The sequence below is a fragment of the Nerophis lumbriciformis genome, linkage group LG20 (genome assembly GCF_033978685.3).
Source record: "Nerophis lumbriciformis linkage group LG20, RoL_Nlum_v2.1, whole genome shotgun sequence".
In the NCBI taxonomy this organism is placed as follows: Eukaryota; Metazoa; Chordata; class Actinopteri; order Syngnathiformes; family Syngnathidae; genus Nerophis; species Nerophis lumbriciformis.
The window spans coordinates 26,189,003-26,211,584 of record NC_084567.2 but is presented as its reverse complement, the minus strand read 5'-3'; the positions used below and the strand labels follow the sequence as shown (position 1 = coordinate 26,211,584).

General features: G+C 39.9%; 1 protein-coding gene across 2 annotated transcripts in view; it reads right to left on the bottom strand.

Moving 5' to 3' along the window:
• The window catches only part of tln1 (talin 1), a 169,581-nt gene that overhangs the window by 60,411 nt on the left and 86,588 nt on the right, over positions 1–22,582 (bottom strand). Inside the window, exons 17-32 of one of the 2 annotated variants that reach the window (XM_061980700.2) lie at positions 21,692–21,790; positions 21,325–21,387; positions 20,765–20,932; positions 20,394–20,688; positions 19,300–19,466; positions 19,085–19,213; positions 17,132–17,245; positions 16,897–17,010; positions 12,488–12,622; positions 9,406–9,534; positions 4,983–5,085; positions 3,493–3,701; positions 3,213–3,332; positions 800–997; positions 481–620; positions 310–403 (exon numbers count right to left, since the gene is read on the bottom strand). In XM_061980700.2, the coding sequence (XP_061836684.2) occupies positions 310–403; positions 481–620; positions 800–997; positions 3,213–3,332; positions 3,493–3,701; positions 4,983–5,085; positions 9,406–9,534; positions 12,488–12,622; positions 16,897–17,010; positions 17,132–17,245; positions 19,085–19,213; positions 19,300–19,466; positions 20,394–20,688; positions 20,765–20,932; positions 21,325–21,387; positions 21,692–21,790 (2,277 nt within the window). The remainder of the gene's footprint in view (positions 1–309; positions 404–480; positions 621–799; positions 998–3,212; positions 3,333–3,492; positions 3,702–4,982; positions 5,086–9,405; positions 9,535–12,487; positions 12,623–16,896; positions 17,011–17,131; positions 17,246–19,084; positions 19,214–19,299; positions 19,467–20,393; positions 20,689–20,764; positions 20,933–21,324; positions 21,388–21,691; positions 21,791–22,582) is intronic. The other variant, XM_061980701.2, reaches the window with a different exon arrangement.

Genomic DNA, 22,582 nt, shown 5'->3' with positions numbered 1-22,582 from the left:
AAAAGTATCGATAGACATTTTGGTTCCGATACCGATACCAAATTATTGGTATCGGGTATATATATGTGTGTATATATATATAAATATATATGTGTATATATATTTAGATATATATACATATGAATATATAGCCTGGCCAAAATTCATTTTAACCTATTGTTGCCGGCGAGTCAAAATAATTGCCCAAATAATCAGTAAAAATAATTCACAACCCTTAATCTAATAGATCCTTTCCTGATGGATTTCTGAAACACGACTGAGAAGAACACTGCATAAACCAGAGACAACAAACTAAAATAATGGCGGTACCTCCAGCTCCCTGAGGGCGTTGTCACACTCCTTCTGTCCAGGAGCCTGCTGAGTGCACATGGTAATGAGCTGGTTGATACTGTCTGTAACTGCCCTGTGGACACACACAAGTGGACACTGTGAATGAATATTTATTGTATGGACTGATACAACATGAAGAAGTAGTAGTACCGAGCAGCAGCGGCCAGCTGGTTCTTGAGGTTAGGAGAGTTGGGGTCAGTAGATAGAGCTTTGGCAGCCAGGAGTAGTTTGCTGGATGACATAGAGATTGTCTTCAGGTTGGACACCACTTGTGTCCTGTCCTCTTTAGTCTGCAGATGTTTGGGAGATATAGGATTTTGACATATGTCTCATACAAGTCAAATCATGATCAATCATATGATGTGTCATATCTACAAGAGTGAAGTCACGGTGTCCATGGAGATATACACAGTACCAAAATGAAGGTAACATCTTTATCTTCATTTCCTGTTTATGCCATCATACTGACTTGTGATGTTCCTGCCATGTCAACACCAGCATCCAGGAAGTTGTTAAAGTCCTGTCCAAACTTGCTGGTGGATCTGGCCAGTTCTCGGGTGCTGGCGCGTGATGCCTGGACAACCTCGTTGGCTGACTGGTTAAGACCAGCTGCCACTTGATTCAGCTGGCCTTGAACCTCTTGAAAACTCCTTCCACTGGAGGGGAACTGGAAAGGAAAAAAGCTGTTAAGAATATGTCATTTATTTATATATTCATAGGTCACTTATTCATTTAAATCCAGCATTTACTTACGCAGCACACAATGTTTCTGTCAGTTATTTTACTCCCTAATCTCAATGATTTTGATAGGGTTGTTGCAATCTGATTTTGATATCGGTCCGATATCAGCAAAAATACAAGAATCGGATGATATCGACTTGCATATAAAATCTCCCATATGAGCACTCCGATAAATGCAGTCCTGTAGCATGTTTACTTGTGCAAAGCTGGACAGACTGTTAACATCTAAATGTTCTCCCAAAAGAACACAAATTTGTTTTTTTCTTGTATTTTAGTGGTGATTTACTAAATATAAACATGGTAGGCTATAAGCTACTAGGAACTAGCAGCTAAACAAAAGTTAAAAAGCACACAATAGCACACAAGCTAGGCATAAGTGTCCTTAATTGAACAACTTGTAGTCTTGTTTGGAATATTAGAATACCACTTGGTCCTGCTGCTGCAGTTCACGATTCAAAGCTAAGCGCTATCTTTATATCTGTGTGCTTCTAACTATTTTTACAGCTTTCTTTAATCCTTATCGAAGTCTTATCGAACTTACAAAGCCCCCACTCTAACTTTCAGCCAGCTAGTTGCTAAGCTAACAAAGATAAGCTTGTCCCGTTCCTAATCTACTGCTCTCTGAAGAAAGCAAGAACTTGACTTGGTGAAAAAAACAAGGGGAGTATGGCTTCCTGTTCATCGTGCACCTTTCTCATGGACAGGTTGGCTCTACTAGAGAGCCGTGTCTGCCAGTTCGAGCAGAGTAATTTCGTAACTTTAGGCACTGTGGACACGTTTGTTAGCGTTAGCTGTAGCGAGCTGACTAGCCCAGTTTGTAGCGCCCTAAGTGGCCTGCAAGCCACGGTGAACCGGTTAAGACGCATAATAGATTTAGCCCTTTAATTAGTCCCACACCCCAGCGTACCGTACCGGACACCACAACTTAGTTATAGGGGACTCCATCACCCGGAACATACAGCTTATGAAACCAGCCATGATTAAGTGTATTCCCTGGGCGAGAGCCGCCGACATTGAAGCTAGTCTTAGGGAGCTGACTCTCAACAGGCCTAGTAAACACGTACGACAGACTGATCGTACCACTAGCTACGCAAACATAGTTGTACACGTCCGCTCCAATGACACTAGAATGTGACAGTCAGAGATTACAAAGAGGAACAGAGCTCAGACGTGTAATCTCGCCAGAAAGAGGTCTCAGCATTGAGTATTTGTCTCGGGCACCATGCCTGCGAGAGGCAATGATGAGAGGTATAGCTTATTAGTCTCGCTTAACAAGTGGCTGGCTTGTTTTTGTAGAGAATGGGGACTAACGTTAATTGATAATTGGCCCTTTTCTGGGGCAAAACCGGGTTTGCTGAGGAGGAATGGCTTTCAACCTAACCAGGAAGGCGCCAGCACTCTTCCTAGTAATATAGATTACTGTTTGAGTCACACTTGACTTACTACACTAGAGCAAGCTTGGACACAGGGAACTACAGTGCCTGTTAGCCCTGGTGAGGAGTCAGTTAAGCTAGAACTAACTAGCACCAGACTGGAAAATTCCTGCACACGTAACATTTCTCGTAGAGTAATACATAACTCACATAATGTTTTTTCTGTAGTGACTGTGCCAGAGGTGGACATGCATTCTACTGAGGTGGCAAATTATGAAGCGTTAAATCTATCGCAGCATCAAGCAAATAATCTCAAAATCCCCACCATATCAATTCCTTTAAGGCACACTACGCGGACTAGACGTAGTTATTAATATCAGTACTACGGATACCATTAAAGGTGCCATATGTAATAATTTCATGTCAAGTCATCATTAAATGGCCCTGAAATGTCAAAAGGCATTAATAAATCAAGTTCTTTTCGAAAACCTGTAAATCTGATAACAGTAGCGCAGCCGGCATATGCTCATTTCAAAATTTAATTTACAGCCCCGAAATCTTGTTATTGTTTTCATTTCGATGCCCTGGCCTCCACCGTTTGACCAATTAGAAAGTCTGTGAGTGTGTCACATCCAGGTTGCCAGTTACGCACCGCCACCTTCGTCGAGCTACAGCCAATGGTAAAGTTACTAAACATGTCAGACGTTAGTAAACTTAAAAGGCGTCGTTGGGACAACAACAATCAGTAGCAGTATTGCTGGTACTTACAGAATCCGCCAGGAGAACTTTGCTGGCTTCACCCACAGTGCGAATGGCATTGTCCACATCCCGCTGACCAGGAAGGCAGTTGACACATCTGTTCAAGGCCTGAGACACTGCTTTGGCCACCTACACACAGTAGACACAAACATACATAAACTGTGTTCAGCCAATATAATGCATTATGATGGTGCTCAAACATGTCAACAGAAAGGGTTCTTCAATTAGGACTAAAATAACAACTACTGAGGAAAAGTAAGCAGAGCACTATGTTGTCCTGCAGTCTGACCTGGGCCAGCCTTTGCTGACTTTCTGCATCTCCTGGTTTGGCAACGGCCCTCTTTGTCTCTTCAAGGAAGTTGGCCGACTTATCCATGACATCACTGGCGCAGTCCAGCAAAGCACTTCGTGCTGCAGCATCATCGGTGGTGGCAGCGACACCTCTTGCAGATGAGGCCAAGGACTTCAGAGCCTGGGCCACGTCTCTGGCTGCCATACCTTGAAAGAGCAGATGTTTTTTAAAACAATCTGAAACGGTAATGTACAACAAATAAATAACATAATTAGAGAATAAATCATAAACGCTTGTTTTTAGTGTTCAGTGATATGTAGGATTTGTGCAGTTCTTTGATGTCTTGGAGTTTTTTTTAGTTATCCTTTTAACTCTTTTAAGCTTTTTTAGTTACCTGACCCAGGTGTGCTGTGGTTTCCACTGCTTCCTTAAGTTCCATACTTGTTTGCTTTGTCAGCACTGCACTTTGTTAATTTATGCACATTTCATCATTTTAGCTTTCTGCACTACTTCAGAAGTGCTGTTTTGTATTTCTTGTTGGTGAACTTAATGAAAATGAGTAATTCAATATTTTCAGTACCGTGCAATACATTCATGTATATGAATATTATTAATATCCACCTCTTTTGATTGAAGAAAGTTGTCCACCTGTTGCTTAGTCATTATTAGTATTATTATGGTAACATCCATTTGATCTCTTCCACCTTGGTGTTACAGGATCCAATCTAAATCTCATCATCTTACATGTGCTTCACTCCAGCGCATTCATTCTTAAACATCATTTGCTACAGTAAATGATCTGATCCTTCTTGAGAACTACTATTTGTGATCTAAAACCTCCTTTCGTTCATCTCATTGATTATTAGCTCCTGGACTCCGAGAAGGTTCTTCGCTCCTTGGATTTTTCTATCGATTACCCCGGGACTAACGAAGCCTTTTTTTTTCTGCAAGACATCCCGTTGCTGGGCAACCGTTTTGATTAATCCATTGCCTTCAGTTTGCATCGGTTGAAAACACTTTTTTTTATGCGCAAGTAGTACTTTACGCTGGACAGTTTTCAAGAAAAGGATGTCAGTAATCCATCTTGTAATGGTGGCCAAGCTCTGTAGCCAGGAAAAGGGCCGAAATTGCAGAGAACTTTCAGCAAAAATTCTTTTAAAAATTAATTTAAACTAACAAAGTAATTAATGCATTCTGTTATACGTTCAATTAGGCCCATATTTGGTAAAAAAAAAAACTGGTTTAGAGACAAAACTATGTGGATAAAAAATCAAGGCAAATGGATTTTACATGATATATGTTCTAATTGCACAGTCTAAAAACATTTATATTACCGGTATATCTACATTTTTGGCAAAAATGAAAGAGTCCTGTGATTGACTGGTAACTTATTCACAGCGTAGCTTGCCTCAGTAATGACACAATCCAGTGTGTGGTATAGAAAATGTACAGTATGTACTATAAATATAAAAATAGTTTGTACTCACCTGTATAGTTCTCATTGCCCTGGGTGGCCTCACTTAGCAACTGGGCTATGGCAGAGCTTACTGCCTTAGTGCTTGTACCAAGATCCTGGGAGCACTTTTCGAGCTGAACCGCAAGCAGATGATAGCAAAGTTAAAATTTTATTCATACACTTTTCAAAACAAGTCTGCCAGAAGATAAATATGCTACCTTTTTATGTACATTGCTTAAAGGGGAACTGCACTTTTTGTGGAATTTTGTCTATCATTCACAATCCCTTTTTGAGACAAGCACACATGTTTTTCTTTTTTATGCATTCTAACTTGTAAATGAACGCTAGCAAAAGTCAGCTAACAATGGAGTTAATCGGATTCGCTCTATTCCACCTATAAAACGCTCTAAAAAAATCCTATAATCTCCGCCAACGTTTCATATACATGCTGTAAGTATATATGTATGTAATGTAGTAACAGGCACATTAATAACAACATGTAATATTTGTACAGCTGGTACAAAATGCGGCTTGCAGACTTTTGACAAGGATAAGAAGGTTTGAGCATATTACGCCTATACTGGTCCACCTGCACTGGCTCCCTGAACAATTTTAAGGTTTTATTACATACAAAATACTTAATGGTCTAGCACAACATCTTATTTTGCTGATTGTATTGTAATGTATGTTCCATCTAGAAATCTGTGTTTCAAGAACGCCGGCTTATTAGTGACCACCAGAGCCCTAAAAAAGTCTGCAGGATCTAGAGCGTTTTCTATTCGGGCTCCAGTACTCTGGAATGCAATACCGGCAACAGTTTGAGATGATATCTGAGTAGAAGCATCCAAGTCCAGCCTTAAAACTCATTTACATACTCTAGTGTTTAAAAAGACACCTGTTCAGATCAGTTGACCTGCCGTTTTGTTTTATGCCCCTCTCTTATGAATGGACAGGTTACCAGGTGGCCAGAAATAATCTCTGGAGCGGTATCAGTCTGGAAGAAGCTCGAGCTGTCCCAAGTCGTGACCCGGGGTGGACCACTCCTCTATGCATCAGTTGGTCACGTCTCTGTGTCGATGACGTGTCTATATGGAAGATCCCCCTACAACCTTGTCTATAGGAAGATCCCCCTACAACCTTGTCTATATGGAAGATCCCCCTACAACCTTGTCTATATGGAAGATCCCCCTACAATCCCCTTCTGGGTTCCCAATGGGCTGGACTCTCGCATTATCATGAATGTAACATTTCAATGACTGTACCCACTTGGGCATCCATTGCAGCCGGTCACCCTGCAGCCCCTTTTTAAGGTTTCTTCTTTTTTCCATCTCGGGCTTTTGGACTTTTTTCTTGTCTGGATGTGGGTTTAGATCAGGGTATATTGTGGTTGGTGAAGCCCTTTGAGGCGCTTGTGATTAAGGACTATACAAATAAACTGTGATTGATTGAATGTGAATATTTACGTATTTTGGTCATTTTAAGCATACGGCGGTGCATTAATTTCACAGACGCATCACAGCGTTCGCTATTCCCTTCAACAACTACCACTAATCATGCAGTCTTCATGAGAGATAACAACGACTACTTTGGGACAAATGATGATTCATAATCTTATATTTTTGAGCCTGAATATAAGGAGGATGAGCTACAAGTTTTAGAAGCTGAGTGATAAGGAGATCCAACAAGCAGTACTATTGCTAAGTGCTAAACAAGAAATACAGTGCGTGCTTTCACTGGGATGCAGACTGATGGGATGTTTATATCTTCTCATTTAGATGAAGAATTAAGCATAATACTCAAGCAGGTAAAAAATGTGGACAAAAACCAGCGTCTTTTCATGGCTTTCTCGTGATTTCCGGGTCTAAGTTAAATGTCAAAGTAGACCGACTTCTCAGTTTATTTCTACAATTAAGAACGAGAGGCATGATCTATAATCTAGAATTAAATTTTACCAACTCAGTTAGGCAATAGCTGCATAAACTAGTTACCTCTCTGTGATTACGGCACCACTAAAAGTAGTTACTCTTTGTTTGTGCTTATAATAACAATATCGCTAATCTTGGTTTATATGCAGGTTCAGACATGTAAGTGGAGTATTGTTGACAGTTATTGATGTTGTTTTTAAAGGGCTTTACGGATGCAATAGATCAGTGGTGCCTAACCTTTTTGTAGCTGCGGACCGGTCAAAGCTTGAAAATTTGTCCCATGGGAATAGTATTTTTTTTTGTCATAAAGAAATACAATCATGTGTGCTTACGGACTGTATCCCTGCAGACTGTATTGATCTATATAATGTATATATTGTGTTTTTTATGTTGATTTAAAAAAAATTAAAATAAAATGTTTCTTTCTTGTGCGGCCCGGTACCAATCGGTCCGCGGACCGGTAGCGGGACGCGGCCCGGTGGTTGGGGACCACTGCAATAGATGACTGCCATTAGCTTCATTGTTAGCTACCTCATACTTGATGTTTATTACAAATTAGAATGCATAGAAAAAAACAAATGGTTTCTTGTCTCACATAAAGTTTGTGAATAAAAGGCAAAATTAAAAAAAAAAGTGCACCTGCCGGCCTCACTAAGATTGCCTGAGGAATCCGAAATGTAATAATCACGAAAATAAACCGTGTTAAAGGATTAAGAGAGTGAATACAGGCGAACCGCGTATTACAATGCACTCTCATACATTATTACTGTAAAGAAAGAAAGAGCACTGGTTATTTGCGCGTGGTTGAAGAATACGTAGTTGTGGGTCACTTTTGCATCCTTTTTTCCTTCATGGTGTCTACAAAGCGTAAGGCAGACTGTTCTGATGGCACTACATCAAAAAAAGTGAAAGTAAAGTAAATTTAGACACGGTCAAATGTTGAGAAGGTTTAAAAATCAACATTGGTTCAAACCTTGGTCCAAACCAAACGTTGCAAACATTATGAAGGATAAAGACGGTATCTTGGAACATGTCGAAATATCTGCTCCTATGAAATGGACAGTGATAAAATTAATTAAGCAGAGTAGTGGTTTCATAATTGACACTTACTGTCTCTCCGTCCCTTGCAGAAATAAAAGTACTGTTTCATTGTCTTGTATTTCATTTTTATATTACTGTATTTGATATGTACTTCATGTGTGCTGTGTACAGTATAGCGCCACTACTAGCTAGTTGATAACTAGCTTGCACACAATTAGCCAGCAGGCATTTAGGGTTACACTAGTCACTAGGTGGCAATTAGGACGCTATTCACGAGCTATCTTAAATGCTGACATGAATATAATAATATAGTTATTTAAACACTCCAAGGTACGTTGAGGAGGGTGGCCATGTCACTCCCATTTTTCTACTACAGTGTGTTGGATTAATGTGCGTTTAAAGATGTTTAAATATGTGGGAAAATTGCGGGGAAAATATAGAAAAAATATTTTAAAAAGTCTAATCAACCAAAAATTTCACAACCTTGCTGCAGTACCTCTGCGGAACCCCTAGTCGTCATTGCCCCCTCTCCCCCAGTGAAGACCCCTGCACTAAAACGTACATCGCTGTCGTAGTAACAGAACTCGTTTGTAGACTGAGGCCCACCTGTAACTAAAATTCATCATGAAATACGGTGATTTATAGATTTTTTTTCTTTCAAACAGTACATTCGAAAATGTATGGATACATATACTGATTATATTTTAGCATAACAAAATATATATGTGTTGAAAAGCTTTTATACATAGGTGTTTTAAGCATAAGAAGATAAAAAAGCTGCTGAAGTATGAAAATGGTATTAAGTGGGCACCGATTATTGCTTCACACGCATGTTGTGTGTAGGGATGATGTTCGTTAAGAAATTATCGAGTTCGAGCCCATTATCGAATCCTCTTATCGGACCGATTCCTTATCGAATCCAGATAGGTTGTTGTGTGTGCACTGAGTTCCAAAAGCCATAGATGTTATATGACTGGGCCGGCACGCTGTTTATATGTTGTGCTAGCTTGCTATGCTAATGGACAACGAGACTGACTTTGAAAATGAGGAGAGGGAATCATTCGTGTTTGATGGAGAACTTGCCCAGCTGTTCATTTCGGACACAGAAGATGAGGACTTTGATGGATTTGTGGATGAGGATTCATCAAAAAATAATGTGAACTCAGCTTTTCTCCAGCTGCCTTTTTAAAACAGCGTCCATGCATGCTAGCGTATGTTTTAAACTACCGGTAGCGTATGTTTAACCATGCCTGCGCCAAAAAATACGCTGCGCCTTATTTATGCGTTAAATACAGAAATGGCACCCGTAACTGACATGGCACCTTTTAATACGGTGCGCCCTATGGTCGTGAAAATAAGCTATAGTGGCTTCGATAACGGGAACCGGTTCTCAAAAAGGGATTCGAATCCATGGAATCGGTTCTTTTGTTATCGAACAATCGGGAGAACCGGTTTCGAACATCATCCCTAGTTGTGTGTGTCTCTCACATTGTCTCCTGGTAGAGGTTTGAGTTTGCCTTCATCAGCTGAAGCTTTGGCATCCTTTAGATCCTTCTCCAGCCCACGTACAACTGACAGAGCATTGTCTATCTCGAGCGGCCCGCACGCCTCCTGGGCCTGCACACATGCACAAACATCGCAAAAAAGGCCATCTTGGATATCATACACATAAAAGTACTTTCAATACATGTAAATGATTATTATGAGAATTAATATGTTACAAGTAAAAATCAGTGCAAAATATTTCATAACTAACATCATATGAGAACATATTTTCTCACACCGACATTGTGATTTATAAAAACAAATTTAAACTAGCTGAACACCTTGGAGGTCTTAGTAGACACAGTGCATCTGGAAACTATTCATACTGGTTCACTTTTTGGACATTTTGTTATGTTACAGCCTTGGAATACATTCATTTATACCCTCAAAATTCTACACACAAAACCTCATAATGAAAATGTGAAAAAAAATGTTTTAGAAATGTCAAAAAAAACCAACTAAGAAATCACATGTGATTAAGTATTCATAGCCTTAGCCCTGAAGCTCAAACGTGAGCTCAGGGGCATCCTTTTTCAACTGATCATCCTTGAGATGTTCCGACAACTTAATTATAGTCCACCTGTGGTAAATTTAGTTGGTACGAAAATGATTTGGACAGCCACACACTTGTCTGTATTAGGGTTGTATGGTGTACCTGTACTAAAAAAGTACTGTGGTACTAATGGCTAAAAAAAGGTACTGTAATGCAAATACATTTTATTTTCCATGCACCAGCTGTTGATACGCCTAGGCACATGTCGCGAGTCAACATCAACACAAGCACAGACCACTTGCAAGCAGAAACGGTGTGGAGTCGAAAGAGGGAGATGGAATTGTGGTTTGTATGGAAGTATTATCGTAGCAAAATTATTTGCATATGTGTGTTTTAGATCCGTGTACGTGTGTTTTAGATCCGCGTACGTGTATTTTCTTTGTCCCTTATCAGAAATAACCCTCGATATACTGTCATTTTACACATCAGACTTTTGCGACACTTCTGCTGTGTACGATTTGAGGAGCGCATCGAGATTCGTGAGCGTGTAATACAACGCATGCGCACACGTACAGAAGTGCGTGCGTTTAATACAATCTGCGTGTGCGTATCTGAGGTGTGCCTACATTTAACCAACCACGGAAGACACCACACAGTTTAAACCAATCAAAAACAACATACAGGTGAAGTGCGTGAAAGAGAGACGCCGAGTTATGCCTTACGTTGTTTCTGATTGGTTTAAATTGCGTAGTCTTCCGTGGTTGGTTGAATATACAGCAGGCACAGTAGATTGAGTACTTGGTCTGGAATTCATTATTTCGATCAATCAGTTAGGGTTACTCAAACTAGAGCAAGCTGCAAAAAATAAAGTTTATTATTATAGAAAAATATAGAGTAGTGAATGGGGAATGTAACGAGTGTGGCGTGCCGCATGAGAAAAGGTTAAATTGCCTGACCGTCACACTCAAAGTGTGAAGCTTGGCAATTCTGAGCAAGTGTTTGACCATAGACCTTTGTTATTGACTTGAACGCAGAATAACATGAGCAGTGGCTGCAAAGCGCCGACTCGTGGTGAGTTCAAGTAAAGGCAAGGGGGAGTTAAAGACAGACAACTCTTTTTACACATTCAAATCACTGTACAGAGAGAACAAAATAACCAATCCCAGACCAAGCCATCAATCCACTCTGCCTACATTTATTCAACCAGGGAAGACAACGAAATTTACGCCAAAATAATTGCCCAAGTCTGAGCCCAAGTCCGACACTTGACAGTGCATGGCAGAGCACAAACAAAGAATGAAGTCAAAAGGTATTGTCTAAACGACAGGATTGTCTCGAGGCACAAATCTGGGGAAGGGTACAGAAAAATATCTGCTGTCTTGAAGGTACCAATGAAAAGTTTGGAAGCACTAGGGCTCTTCCTAAAGCTGGCCAGCCGTCTAAACTGGGCGATCAAGGGAGAAGGGCCCTAATCAGGAAGATAACCACGAACCCAATGAACCTTCCAGAAGGACAACCATCTCTGCAGCAATCCGCCAATAAGGCATTTTTGGTATTGTGGCCAGACGGAAGCCACTTCTAAGTAAAAGGGTTGCCAAAATTCACCTGAAACACTCTCAGACCATGAGAAACAAAATTCTCTGGTCTGACGAGACAAAGGTCAAATTCTTTGGCATGAATTTGGAGGAAACCAGGCACCGCTCGTCCCCAGGCTAATACCATCCCTACAGTGAAGCATGGTGGTAGCAGCATCATGCTGTGGGGATGTTTTTCAGTGGCAGCAACTGGGAAACTAGTCAGGATGGAGGGAAAAATGAATGCAGCAATATACAGAGACATGCTGAATGAGAATCTGTTCCAGAGCGCTCTTGAACTCAGACTGGGGCAACGGTTCATCTTTTAGCAGTAGGGCTGGGCGATATAGACCAAACTCATATCCCGATATATTTTGGCTGAATATCAATATACGATATATCTCCCGATATTTTTTCTGGAAAGTGAATTTAGACAGAGTCAAACCTAAATATGCGTGAAGGTATGGCTTCAGGACAGCTCTCTTAATGTCCTTGAGTGGCCCAGCAAGAGCCCAGACTTGAATCCTATTAAACATCATTGAGAGATCTGAAAATGGCTGTGCATCGATGCTTCCCATCCAACCTGATGGATGGAGCTTCAGAACTGCTGCAAAGAGGAATGGGCAAAACTGCCCAAAGATAGGTGTGCCAAGTTTGTGGCATCATATTCAAAATGACTTGAGGCTGTAGTTGCTGCCAAAGGTGAATCAACAAGGTATTGAGCAAAGGCTGTGAATACTTACGTACATGAGATTTCTTAGTTTTTTATCTTTAATACATTTCAAATAAATCTAAAAAACTTTTTGCAACGTGATTATGAGGTATAGTGTGTCAAATTTTGAGGATAAAATTTCGGAATAAGGCTGTAACATAGCAAAATGTGAAAAAAGTGGGCCACTGTAAATATTTTCCGGATGCACTGTAAAGACAATAACAAGCATGCAGATGTGTGTGCTACCTTCTGTGAGGCGGTGCGCAGCTCAGCCAAGGCACTAGCCAGGTTCTTGGCACACTGGCTGAGCTGCATCGCTGAAGCTTGGTCACTGATGGTGGGGACAGTAGCCTTGGAGGCAGTGACCATTTTTGCACCGGGCTGAAAGAGTCAAACAATTACCGGTAAGAATAAATATATAATGTATATTTTATGTACCGTATTTTTCGGAGTATAAGTCGCTCCGGAGTATAAGTCGCACCGGCCGAAAATGCATAATAAAGAAGGAAAAAAACACATAAGTCGCACTGGAGTATAAGTCGCATTTTTTGGGGAAATTTATTTGATAAAACCCAACACCAAAAATAGACATTTGAAAGGCAATTTAAAATAAATAAAGAATAGTGAACAACAGGCTGAATAAGCGTACGTTATATGACGCATAAATAACCAACTGAGAACGTGCCTGGTAAGTTAACGTAACATATTATGGTAAGAGTCATTCAAATAACTATAACATATAGAACATGCTATACGTTTATCAAACAATGTGTCACTCATAATCGCTAAATCCCATGAAATCTTATACGTCTAGTCTCTTACGTGAATGAGCTAATAATATTATTTGGATATTTTACAGTAATGTGTTAATAATTTCACACATAAGTCGCTTCTGAGTATAAGTCGCACCCCCGGCCAAACTATGAAAATAACTGCGACTTATAGTCCGAAAAATACGGTATATACAAAGCCAGAATTTTGCTCTGGTTGATGCAAGGACACTTGGTGGAGTTTTCACCTCAGTAAACCCAACAACCTGCCTTTTAGATCGGTTCCCACTTCCATTTTTAAATAATTTCACGGATTCTTTGAACAACAATTTTTAAGCATTATAAAATGCTCTCTGCAGGCAGTGAGCACTTTGGACTTAAGCATTTAAAAAGCTACCGACCTGTAACCAACTCACGGTTCTTAAGTAAAATTTTAGAGAAACAGTTTTTTTATTTAAGTCAATGACTTTTTAAATATACATCACATTTTAAAAATACATTAATCTGTTTTAGGATGAAAAACAGTACAGAGACAGCACTTTTAAAGATTTTAAACTACGGCCCAACATTTTTAACCCATTGCGGCCCCTGAGTCAAAATGATTGGGCACCCCTGCAGTAGACCATCACATCGTATTAAATAGACTTAGACTCCTGGTCGGCCTCTCTGGTATTGTTTTTAACTGGTACCGCTCTTTTCTCATAGACACATGTTTACATGTAAGTATGGTTATAAAGTAAATACAAACAGAATTATTTTCAATTGTTACATGCGGCCTCTTGGGGTCGTCATCAGGAGACACAGTATCACATTTCACAGTTACACTGATGATACACAGTTGTAGATGACACAAGGCTAAAAGATACATATTACCGTAATTGCATTTTAGAAGTAGAGTCATGGATGGCAGTGAATTTCCTACAGCCCAACCAGGACAAAACAGAGGTTTTAGTTATGGGTCTTGAAGGCCAAAAAGATCATTTTTTACCAAAATTACGACATTATTAACCAACACAATCCATAAAAAAATTGGACTTGATTTTATTGACTCTGAGCTGACTTTTATCTCACATATCAAAAATATTACAAAAAAGATTTATTATTGTCCTAAAAGGGGTCATATTATACAGTATATATTGTTTTTCCATTTAAAACTTGTGGTTTACATAACAATGTAATGGTGGTTGTTTGGTCAAAACTTTGCATAAATTATGTTTTGCAGACCGTTTTTAAGTCGCTATCTGACCGTCTCTTCAGGATGTGCAATTTTGAGGGCGTGTCACTACATGATCTGTACCGGAAGAAAGTAGACTTTGCATTTGGCAGATTTGTGAATTGATATATACAATGTAAATAAAGTACAAAAAAAGATCGATTTCTTTGTCATTTAAGCTTCTGAGCAGATCTGTACGGTTTAGAAAGAAATATTGTTTTCTTAAATGTTTGTTTTGTATTATATTGTTATTGAAATAAAGGTTACTTAAAAAAAAGAAAACCATGGCAAAGGTGAGGACGTGCATGAAAGTAACTGCCGTGAAAAAGATTGACAGGAAACGACAGTGTCTTTGCGCATGGACCGATTGTGTCTTCCACTACCGATCGAGTAGTGACAGGCTTATTTTCCTGCTTCTACTTCCAATGTGTCTCCCCCCCGTCAGCCATGTTGTAGTTTTTAGCGCTTGCATATCGAGATTACTGAAAGATATAAGTTAGAACTATTCGCTACTTTGTATTAAAAATGGCACCAGCGCAGGGTGCATGTGCTTGTACGAGCCAGTCTGCCCTACAACAGGAGGATAGAGAAAAACAAGGCACTTTGTGACTACAACTTTGTACTCCAATAGTGGACTCGTGCAAAGCTTTTTGGGTAAAACTTGACAATCTATGGAGATATCCGCTGATGTAGTTAGCGACAAATACGCCACGAGCTACTCGAATTCAAGCAGGTATGAAGGAAGACAAGATTGTTTTATAAATATCTCCGCCATGCCTTCATTGTTTGATTTCTAATTTTCAGGACTCACGGGGATCTTAAAAACACAAAACCAGGTACCAATCGGTAAAGAAAATTGTTTTTGCATAATAGGACCCCTTGAACAACATGGCCACAGTGTGCCTGTTTCTCTCTCAGGCCAGCACAGAGGTGCTAATGCCTGCTTTTATTTCCTGTCGTTTGGACGATTGTAATGCTTTCTGGTCTTCCCAAAAAGAATATTAGAAATGTGTAATTATTGCAAAACTCAGCTGCATGCGTGCTGACGTGGCTCAGAGTGCGGGACCTCATTACATCAGTTTTAAAGTCACTGCATTAGCTCCCTTCAGGGTCGATTCTAAAATTCTCTTGGTAGTTTTTTTTAAATGTCTTTATGGCCTTTATGTGGCTTTCTTTATCTTAACTTAACTTCTTTATCTATCTGACCTGATTTTACCATATCAACCCTTGCGGATCCTGAGGTCCTCTGGCACTGGCCTATTATCTTTACCAAATACCAGAACAAAGACCCAAGGTGAGGCAGAATGTAGCCAATACAGCCCCCTCATTGATATTTCTAATACACTCCTTTTTAATCAGGCTTTTTACTGAACATCTTCTTGAGTTCTTAATTTTTATTCTGTTGTTTTGTATTTCATTTCATTTCTATTGTGTTTATATTCATTTATTAAGGTATTATTTACTTTTTATTTTGATATGTATATTTTTAAATCTTTTTATATTATTTTATAGATGATGTATACTGTATTGTTAGGTAGTCTACAGTGTGGCGGCCTTAAAGGGTTGTATTTTCCTCAATCCTCAATGCCATGACATGTCCTGTTACTGTCAATGGTGATTTTTCATTGTGTGTGTGTGTGTGTGTGTGTGTGTGTGAGTGTGAATGTGTGTGTGAGCGTGTATGTGTGTGTGTCTGTGTGGGTGTGAATGTGTGTGTGTGTGTGTGTGTGTGTGTGTGAGCGTGTATGTGTGTGTGAGTGTGTCTGCCTGTGCATGTCTTTGTGTCTGTCTGAGCGTGTGTGTGTGCGTGCGTGTGTGTGTGTGTGGGTGTGTGTGTGTGTGTGTGTGTGTGTGTGTGTGTGTGTGTGTGTGTGTGTGTGTGTGTGTGTGTGTGTGTGTGTGTGTGTGTGTGTGTGTGTTAATTTTTTTTCCTTTTTTCCTCTCCCTTTCCAACTGGTATAAAGCAATTTGCCTGTGTATGAAAAGTGGGGAATAAAGTTTAGTTGTTTGTTTTTTTAAATACATTAGTGTATAAATCTGTCATATATATTGATTAATTTATTTTATAAGTTGAATGAGGTGGATGACATCATGACAATATGGTCGAATGTACTGTACTGAATGGATGTAGATTGTATTTCATTCTGCAATCTATCTGCCTGGGAACTGTAGATGGAAAGTACCACTAACTAAATCTAATAAAGTCTTTTTTTTAAAGATTACCGTGTTTACTGTTTGCACATTGTCCTTGTTAAATAAATAGTCAACTAAACTATATGCATATATACATGTATGTACAGTATATATAGACATATCGCAGCCCTTTGAGACATTTGTGATTAAGGGCTGTATAAATAAACTTTGATTGACTTTGATTGATATACTGTATGTACATGTACAGTAGACATTGTATTTGACTCCAGTGGCAGTGACAGGATATTCATCTTCACCTTTGGAATAAAAACGTAAAGGGCTTCAACTTTTGTTGTGAAAATATTGTTTTAAGAAGAAAAAATGGGTTTATATGTGAAGTTGTGTGCACAATTTTACATTGTTTTACTTCATGCGACTACACAGTATTATTTATTGTCTTGTGTCTATTGTTCTTGTTTTTGTTTGCTTTCTCTGCTGAACCAACACAGAATAGCTGAAAGTGTGTTGTTTTGTGCTACCTGCAGGAAGTTCTGGCTAGCACTGATGAGGGCCAACTGAGCACTTGGACTGTCAGGCTGAGACTGGCTGCCTCTGACTCCTTGAACCAGCTGAGGGATTTGCTCTGCAACCACCTGACACACACACACAAACACACAAAAAACAATGCTCCATCAATAACAGCAAGCTTTTGTTTTCACCTTTTGAAACACGTGTCCAATACCACTTGCAGTGTGTAGCCTATGCGATACTTACCTTGCAGCTTTGGACCAGCTGCTGCTGGGCACCCTGGTTCTTATTAGACGAGGCAGCATGCTGAGCTGCAGCTATCGTCTGTGTAGATGCTGCAGCTGCTTGTCTTGCTGCATTCTGAGAGAAATAAACAAACCATTATTCAACACTTTGCATTGTTTCTCTTTTTTTGACCAAGAGAGATCAGGGCTCTCTGCGAGCAAGTCAAATTATTCTACAACAAACTAATTCAACCATGTCTTTATGGACCTGATTCATTCAATGGAAGGATATGTTTTCCTCAAAATCCAATGCATTAAAAAAAATGCATATTCTGGTTGGACAAATCGATGAAGAGGTTTGTACTTTAACTTTATAGAATTCAAACTTTGTTTGGAATTCCAATAAATTCCAGTACCATACATCAACTTTTTCCATAACATTAGCCATTATAACCTTGAACAATGCTCTTTAAACACTGAAAACGTAAAAGGGTAGAGAAAATGATTGTGATTGGGACAGTCTTGGCTACAATGAGTATAGAATACACTTTAAAGGCCTACTGAAATGAAATGTTTTTATTCAAACGGGGATAGCAGATCCATTCTGTGTCATACTTGATCATTTTGTGATATTGCCATATTTTTGCTGAAAGGATTTAGTATAGAACAACGACGATAAAGTTCGCAACTTTTGGTCGCTGATAAAAAAAGCCTTGCCTGTACCGGAAGTAGCGTGACGTCACAAGTTGAAAGTCTTCTCACATTTATCCATTGTTTACACCAGCAGCGAGAGCAATTGGGACCGAGAAAGCGACGATTACCCCATTAATTTGAGCCAGGATGAAAGATTCGTGGATGAGGAACGTGAGAGTGAAGTATTAGAGTGCAGTGCAGGACGCATCTTTTTTCGCTCTGACCGTAACTTAGGTACAAGGGCTCATTGGATTCCACACTCTCTCCTTTTTCTATTTCTATGGTGTATTTTAAACCACCTCGGATACTATATCCTCTTGAAAATGAGAGTCGAGAACGCGAAATGGACATTCACAGTGACTTTTATCTCCACGACAATACATCGGTGAAGCACTTTAGCTACGGAGCTAACGTGATAGCATCGGGCTTAACTGCAGATAGAAACAAAAGAGATAAACCCCTGACTGGAAGGATAGACAAAAAATCAACAGTACTATTAAACCATGGACCTGTATCTACACGGTTAATGCTTTCCAGCCTGGCGAAGCTTAACAATGCTGTTGCTAACGACGCCATTGAATCTAACTTAGCTACGGACCTCGAGAGAGCTATGATAAAAACATTAGCTCTCCACCTCCGCCAACCCTCATCTGCTCATCAAAACCGAAGCTCACCTGCGTTCCAGCGATCGACGGAGCGACGAAGGACTTCACCCGATCATCGATGCGGTCGGCGGCTAGCGTCGGATAGCGCGTCTGCTATCCAAGTCAAAGTCCTCCTGGTTGTGTTGCTGTAGCTAGACGCTAATACACCGATCGCACCTACAACTTTCTTCTTTGCAGTCTCCATTGTTCATTAAACAAATTGCAAAAGATTCACCAACACAGATGTCCAGAATACTGTGGAATTTTGCGATGAAAACTGAGCTTTTTGTATTGGATACAATGGCGTCCCAATACTTCCGTTTCAACCATCGACGTCCTGCGCATACGTCATCATACCTAGACGTTTTCAACCGGAAGTTTCGCAGGAAATTTAAAATTGCACTTTATTGGCATGTGTTGCAATGTTAAGATTTCATCATTTATATATAAACTATCAGACTGCGTGGTCGGTAGTAGTGGGTTTCAGTAGGCCTTTAAGGTTGAGGTTAGCGATACTTTCCATCAAACGTAAGCACGCGTTAGCAAACTCACTGTTCACCATTGAGCACTATTATTACTATCTTTCCAGTTTCAGTCAAATCATTCTCTGTATGCGGGCTGAGTGACATGGTCCTTGCCTCCAGCTTGTTGACCAGGCGTTTCTTGATGGCGTTCTGGGCAGCAGCATTCGTAGCCATGCGAAGACCTTCAGCAGCCTCTCGCAACCTCTGCTGCTGTTCCTCACTGTCAGGGTTTGCCGCTGCACCCTGGCATTACACACATACAATAGTATTCTTAATATAATGGGAAAATAAAGACAATGAAAAGTTGGCATGATTAAAGACAGGAAGACCTTGGCTGCCTCCACCATCTTGGCAGTAGCATCGGCCAGCAGCTTGGCAGCTGACAGCAGCTTTCGGGAATTTTCCAGGTCTGACTCTCCTTCTGCATCCATCTTGATTGCATTGACCAGATCAGACGTGGCTTGGGCAAGAATACGGGCCTGGCGAACCATCTCACCTGTTAAGAATGACAAGAAAATACAAGTCACATGATCTATTCTACCACGTTGTTTGAGTGGAACCACACATACCAGTGGGACCTTACCCACCCACATTGTGGTTAGACGTTTGCATACACTCATTATGGGCTTAAACATCATGTTAATTTTCATGATTTATTTAAACTCATCCGTCTCCACAGTGGATTTTACAACATACATCTTCAAGTGTTACTAAGAACAATAATTACATACTGTATTCACAATTATTACTTTTCTTGGAGTTTTAACCTGCAAATTGTTGGAGTTGTGAGGGTGAACTACACCAAGGGCCTGATCTACTAAAGACATGTTTCGTAACTATAGGGCCTGGGCTCATTGTTGGGCTACAAGCGCCCCTTAGAGGACTGCCAAGAAATATGTTTTTTCAGCCGTGGTCTGTAGGGCCACAGCGGTACTCAGTTGTACTACACTTTTCCAACACTTGTAGCAGTAATGACTATCTTAAACAAACAAGAGAATTCCGGAGTTAAAGTCACAGTCAGATTTCTTGAGCGAAAAAATTATGACTAATGTGGTGAAGCTGTATTGTTATTTGCACTTAAATTGTATTGACGGTGTAGTTAGGAAACATATTGATTATTAATTTAATGTATTTATTTTAGCACAAATTAAATTGTAAATTATTATTTTGCCAGCAATATCATGAGTCCCTTCTTGTGCAGTATATTTGATTATCTATCGTCTATTCAGCAATATCATTTTATAATTTTTTAGCTGCTGGATGACTTAAAGGGCTGATTAAAACAAATCCAATTGATGCGTTTTGGTGCTTGCTGTCGTTTTTTGTTTTTTTTAATGCCGTTCGTTTTAATCATTTAGGAAATGTTTAAACATAATACATCTATAAAATCGGGACATCTCTAGACTGCTCAGCCTACACTCACCAGCATTTCCCATTGAGCTGAAGATGTTCTCCGTCACATCCAAGATACGATCAGTGGCTTCTCCGTGGCGTCCAATAGGATGGCCTCCACTGGCATATTGCTTGATGTGTTGAAGCAGCTCATTTAGCGCCTGGGTCACACCTGTGGCGGCCACGCCGACCTGCTTCAGGAGGCCCTCGTCATTGGTGGCCCCTTGTGAAGCATCAACGCAGCCTTCCACTGATTTGGCAACCAGCTTGCTTGCTTCTATCAGCTGCTCTTGACATACTGGGGAGCTGATGGTAGGAGCCACTACCTGCAATAGACAAGATATTTACCAAAACAAAGAAGAAAAAGAGCACACTTTCTCTAAATAAACAAATCACACTTACTCTGGTGCAGGCCACCAGCTGAGATGTGGAAGAAGCACACTGAGTGGCTGCAGCAATAACTCTGTTCTGGTGGGCAGAGTCCTCCGTCTTCTGGGCCACGTTCTTAGCTCTAAGCACCAGGGCTGCTGTAGCATTAGCTACAGCTTTAGCCAGCTGCATCAGCATGTCCTACAGCACAAACGGTCATAATAACAGCTGCATGTTTTTACAACTTTTCGATGCATTGTCAGGGCATTGGCAAATTGATTCTGAAATTACAATATATCAAATTTTTCAGCAAGGAATTAAGATTGAAGAATAATTATAATCCTATGAATGCGTAATTACAATGAAATGATTACTATGTTTCATGATGAAATGTTAATTATTGTGTGTGAATATCCACTCCCTTCTACAATCAACACAACTACTGTCTCCTTCAAATTTTGTATCTTAGTTACCTCCCGTGTGAATTATATTGTATGTCTATACAGTAATGAAGAGATGATTTACAGTAATCAAAGAAGAGATTGCTTTGATTGTCTTTTTATAACGATTAATATTCACCGCAGATGTATTACCATCATTTGACAGTAAGAGAGCACTGTCCATCTGGCAGCCCTGAAAGATCTGTTACCTACAAACTGTTAAATAGAACATGAAAAAGATGGTGTATTTCTGTACAAACACAGGAAACACTACTTCATAATCACTTTGGCCTTCAAGTCAGACTTTATGAAGATTGTTAAGGTAATTGTCATGTATGAATTAGGACATACTGTACTTATTATTTTTACATTAAACTTTGAAAGACTTTAAGACTATAGACAATAATAATCATAGAATAATTACTAGGGCTGTCCTCGTGCATATTTTAATAATGAATGATGTAATTTTTCAATTGTAATGTAGTGACAGACAGCACTTAGATAGTTGGGATGTACCAACCTGGAACTGTGGATCAGTGTCTGTCTCTCCAATGTGCGAAAGTAGTTCTCCACTGGCCTGGCCCACATTACCAGCAGCTTGTAACAGAATCTGGCGAGGCTAAAACAAAAACACAAACTCATTATCATGTTTATGATATTGTGGTTTTTATGAGCTTATTTTACCAAACTGATTTTGATTTGGTAAAAATACAAAACTAGAAAAACACTCAGACAGCGCAGATCTCCACAAGGCACTACCACCCGATAGTAAAAAAAGTCCTGAATCCAGATGATGGTGCGTATCTGGCTCAAAATGTAGTCATATGTTCTTTATCCAATGTCTGACATTTCCTGAGAGTTTAATCGAAATGTGCCTATAGCCATTTGAGCTATATAGACCAGGTTGAAAGAAACAAAGTGAGGCATTGTGGACAGTCACCCACTGTCTTCGTCCCTGTGGGTGGAGAGGGGACTGCTAGCATACAGTACACATACAGAAGTCGAGGCTCGTAGCATAAACCTAAAGTAATGTAGAAATGATCCAGATCTTCCCCATAATGTTGTTCCTTATCCCATTTATGACATTGATACAAACATAGTTAGTGGGTGTGCTCACACGTGTCTGTGTGCATGTACGTTTGTGTCAAGGTGTGTGCATGTGAGAGACAAAAAGAGAGAGACTACTACAGCATGTACTGCACCATAAAAATGCAAATTTTCCAGGTACCTATGATGTTACAACAGAACTAATGTTAGCCTAGGCGCAGCTAAACCATAAAAACATTTACAACTTACAGGCTGCAACGTGTTTTCTGTAGTTGAAGGTGGAATTCTTCGAGGCTGAAATGTGAAAATTTCTACTGACAAAGATGACACCGCTGAATGTAAGTATTAATTTTCCTAATTTGTA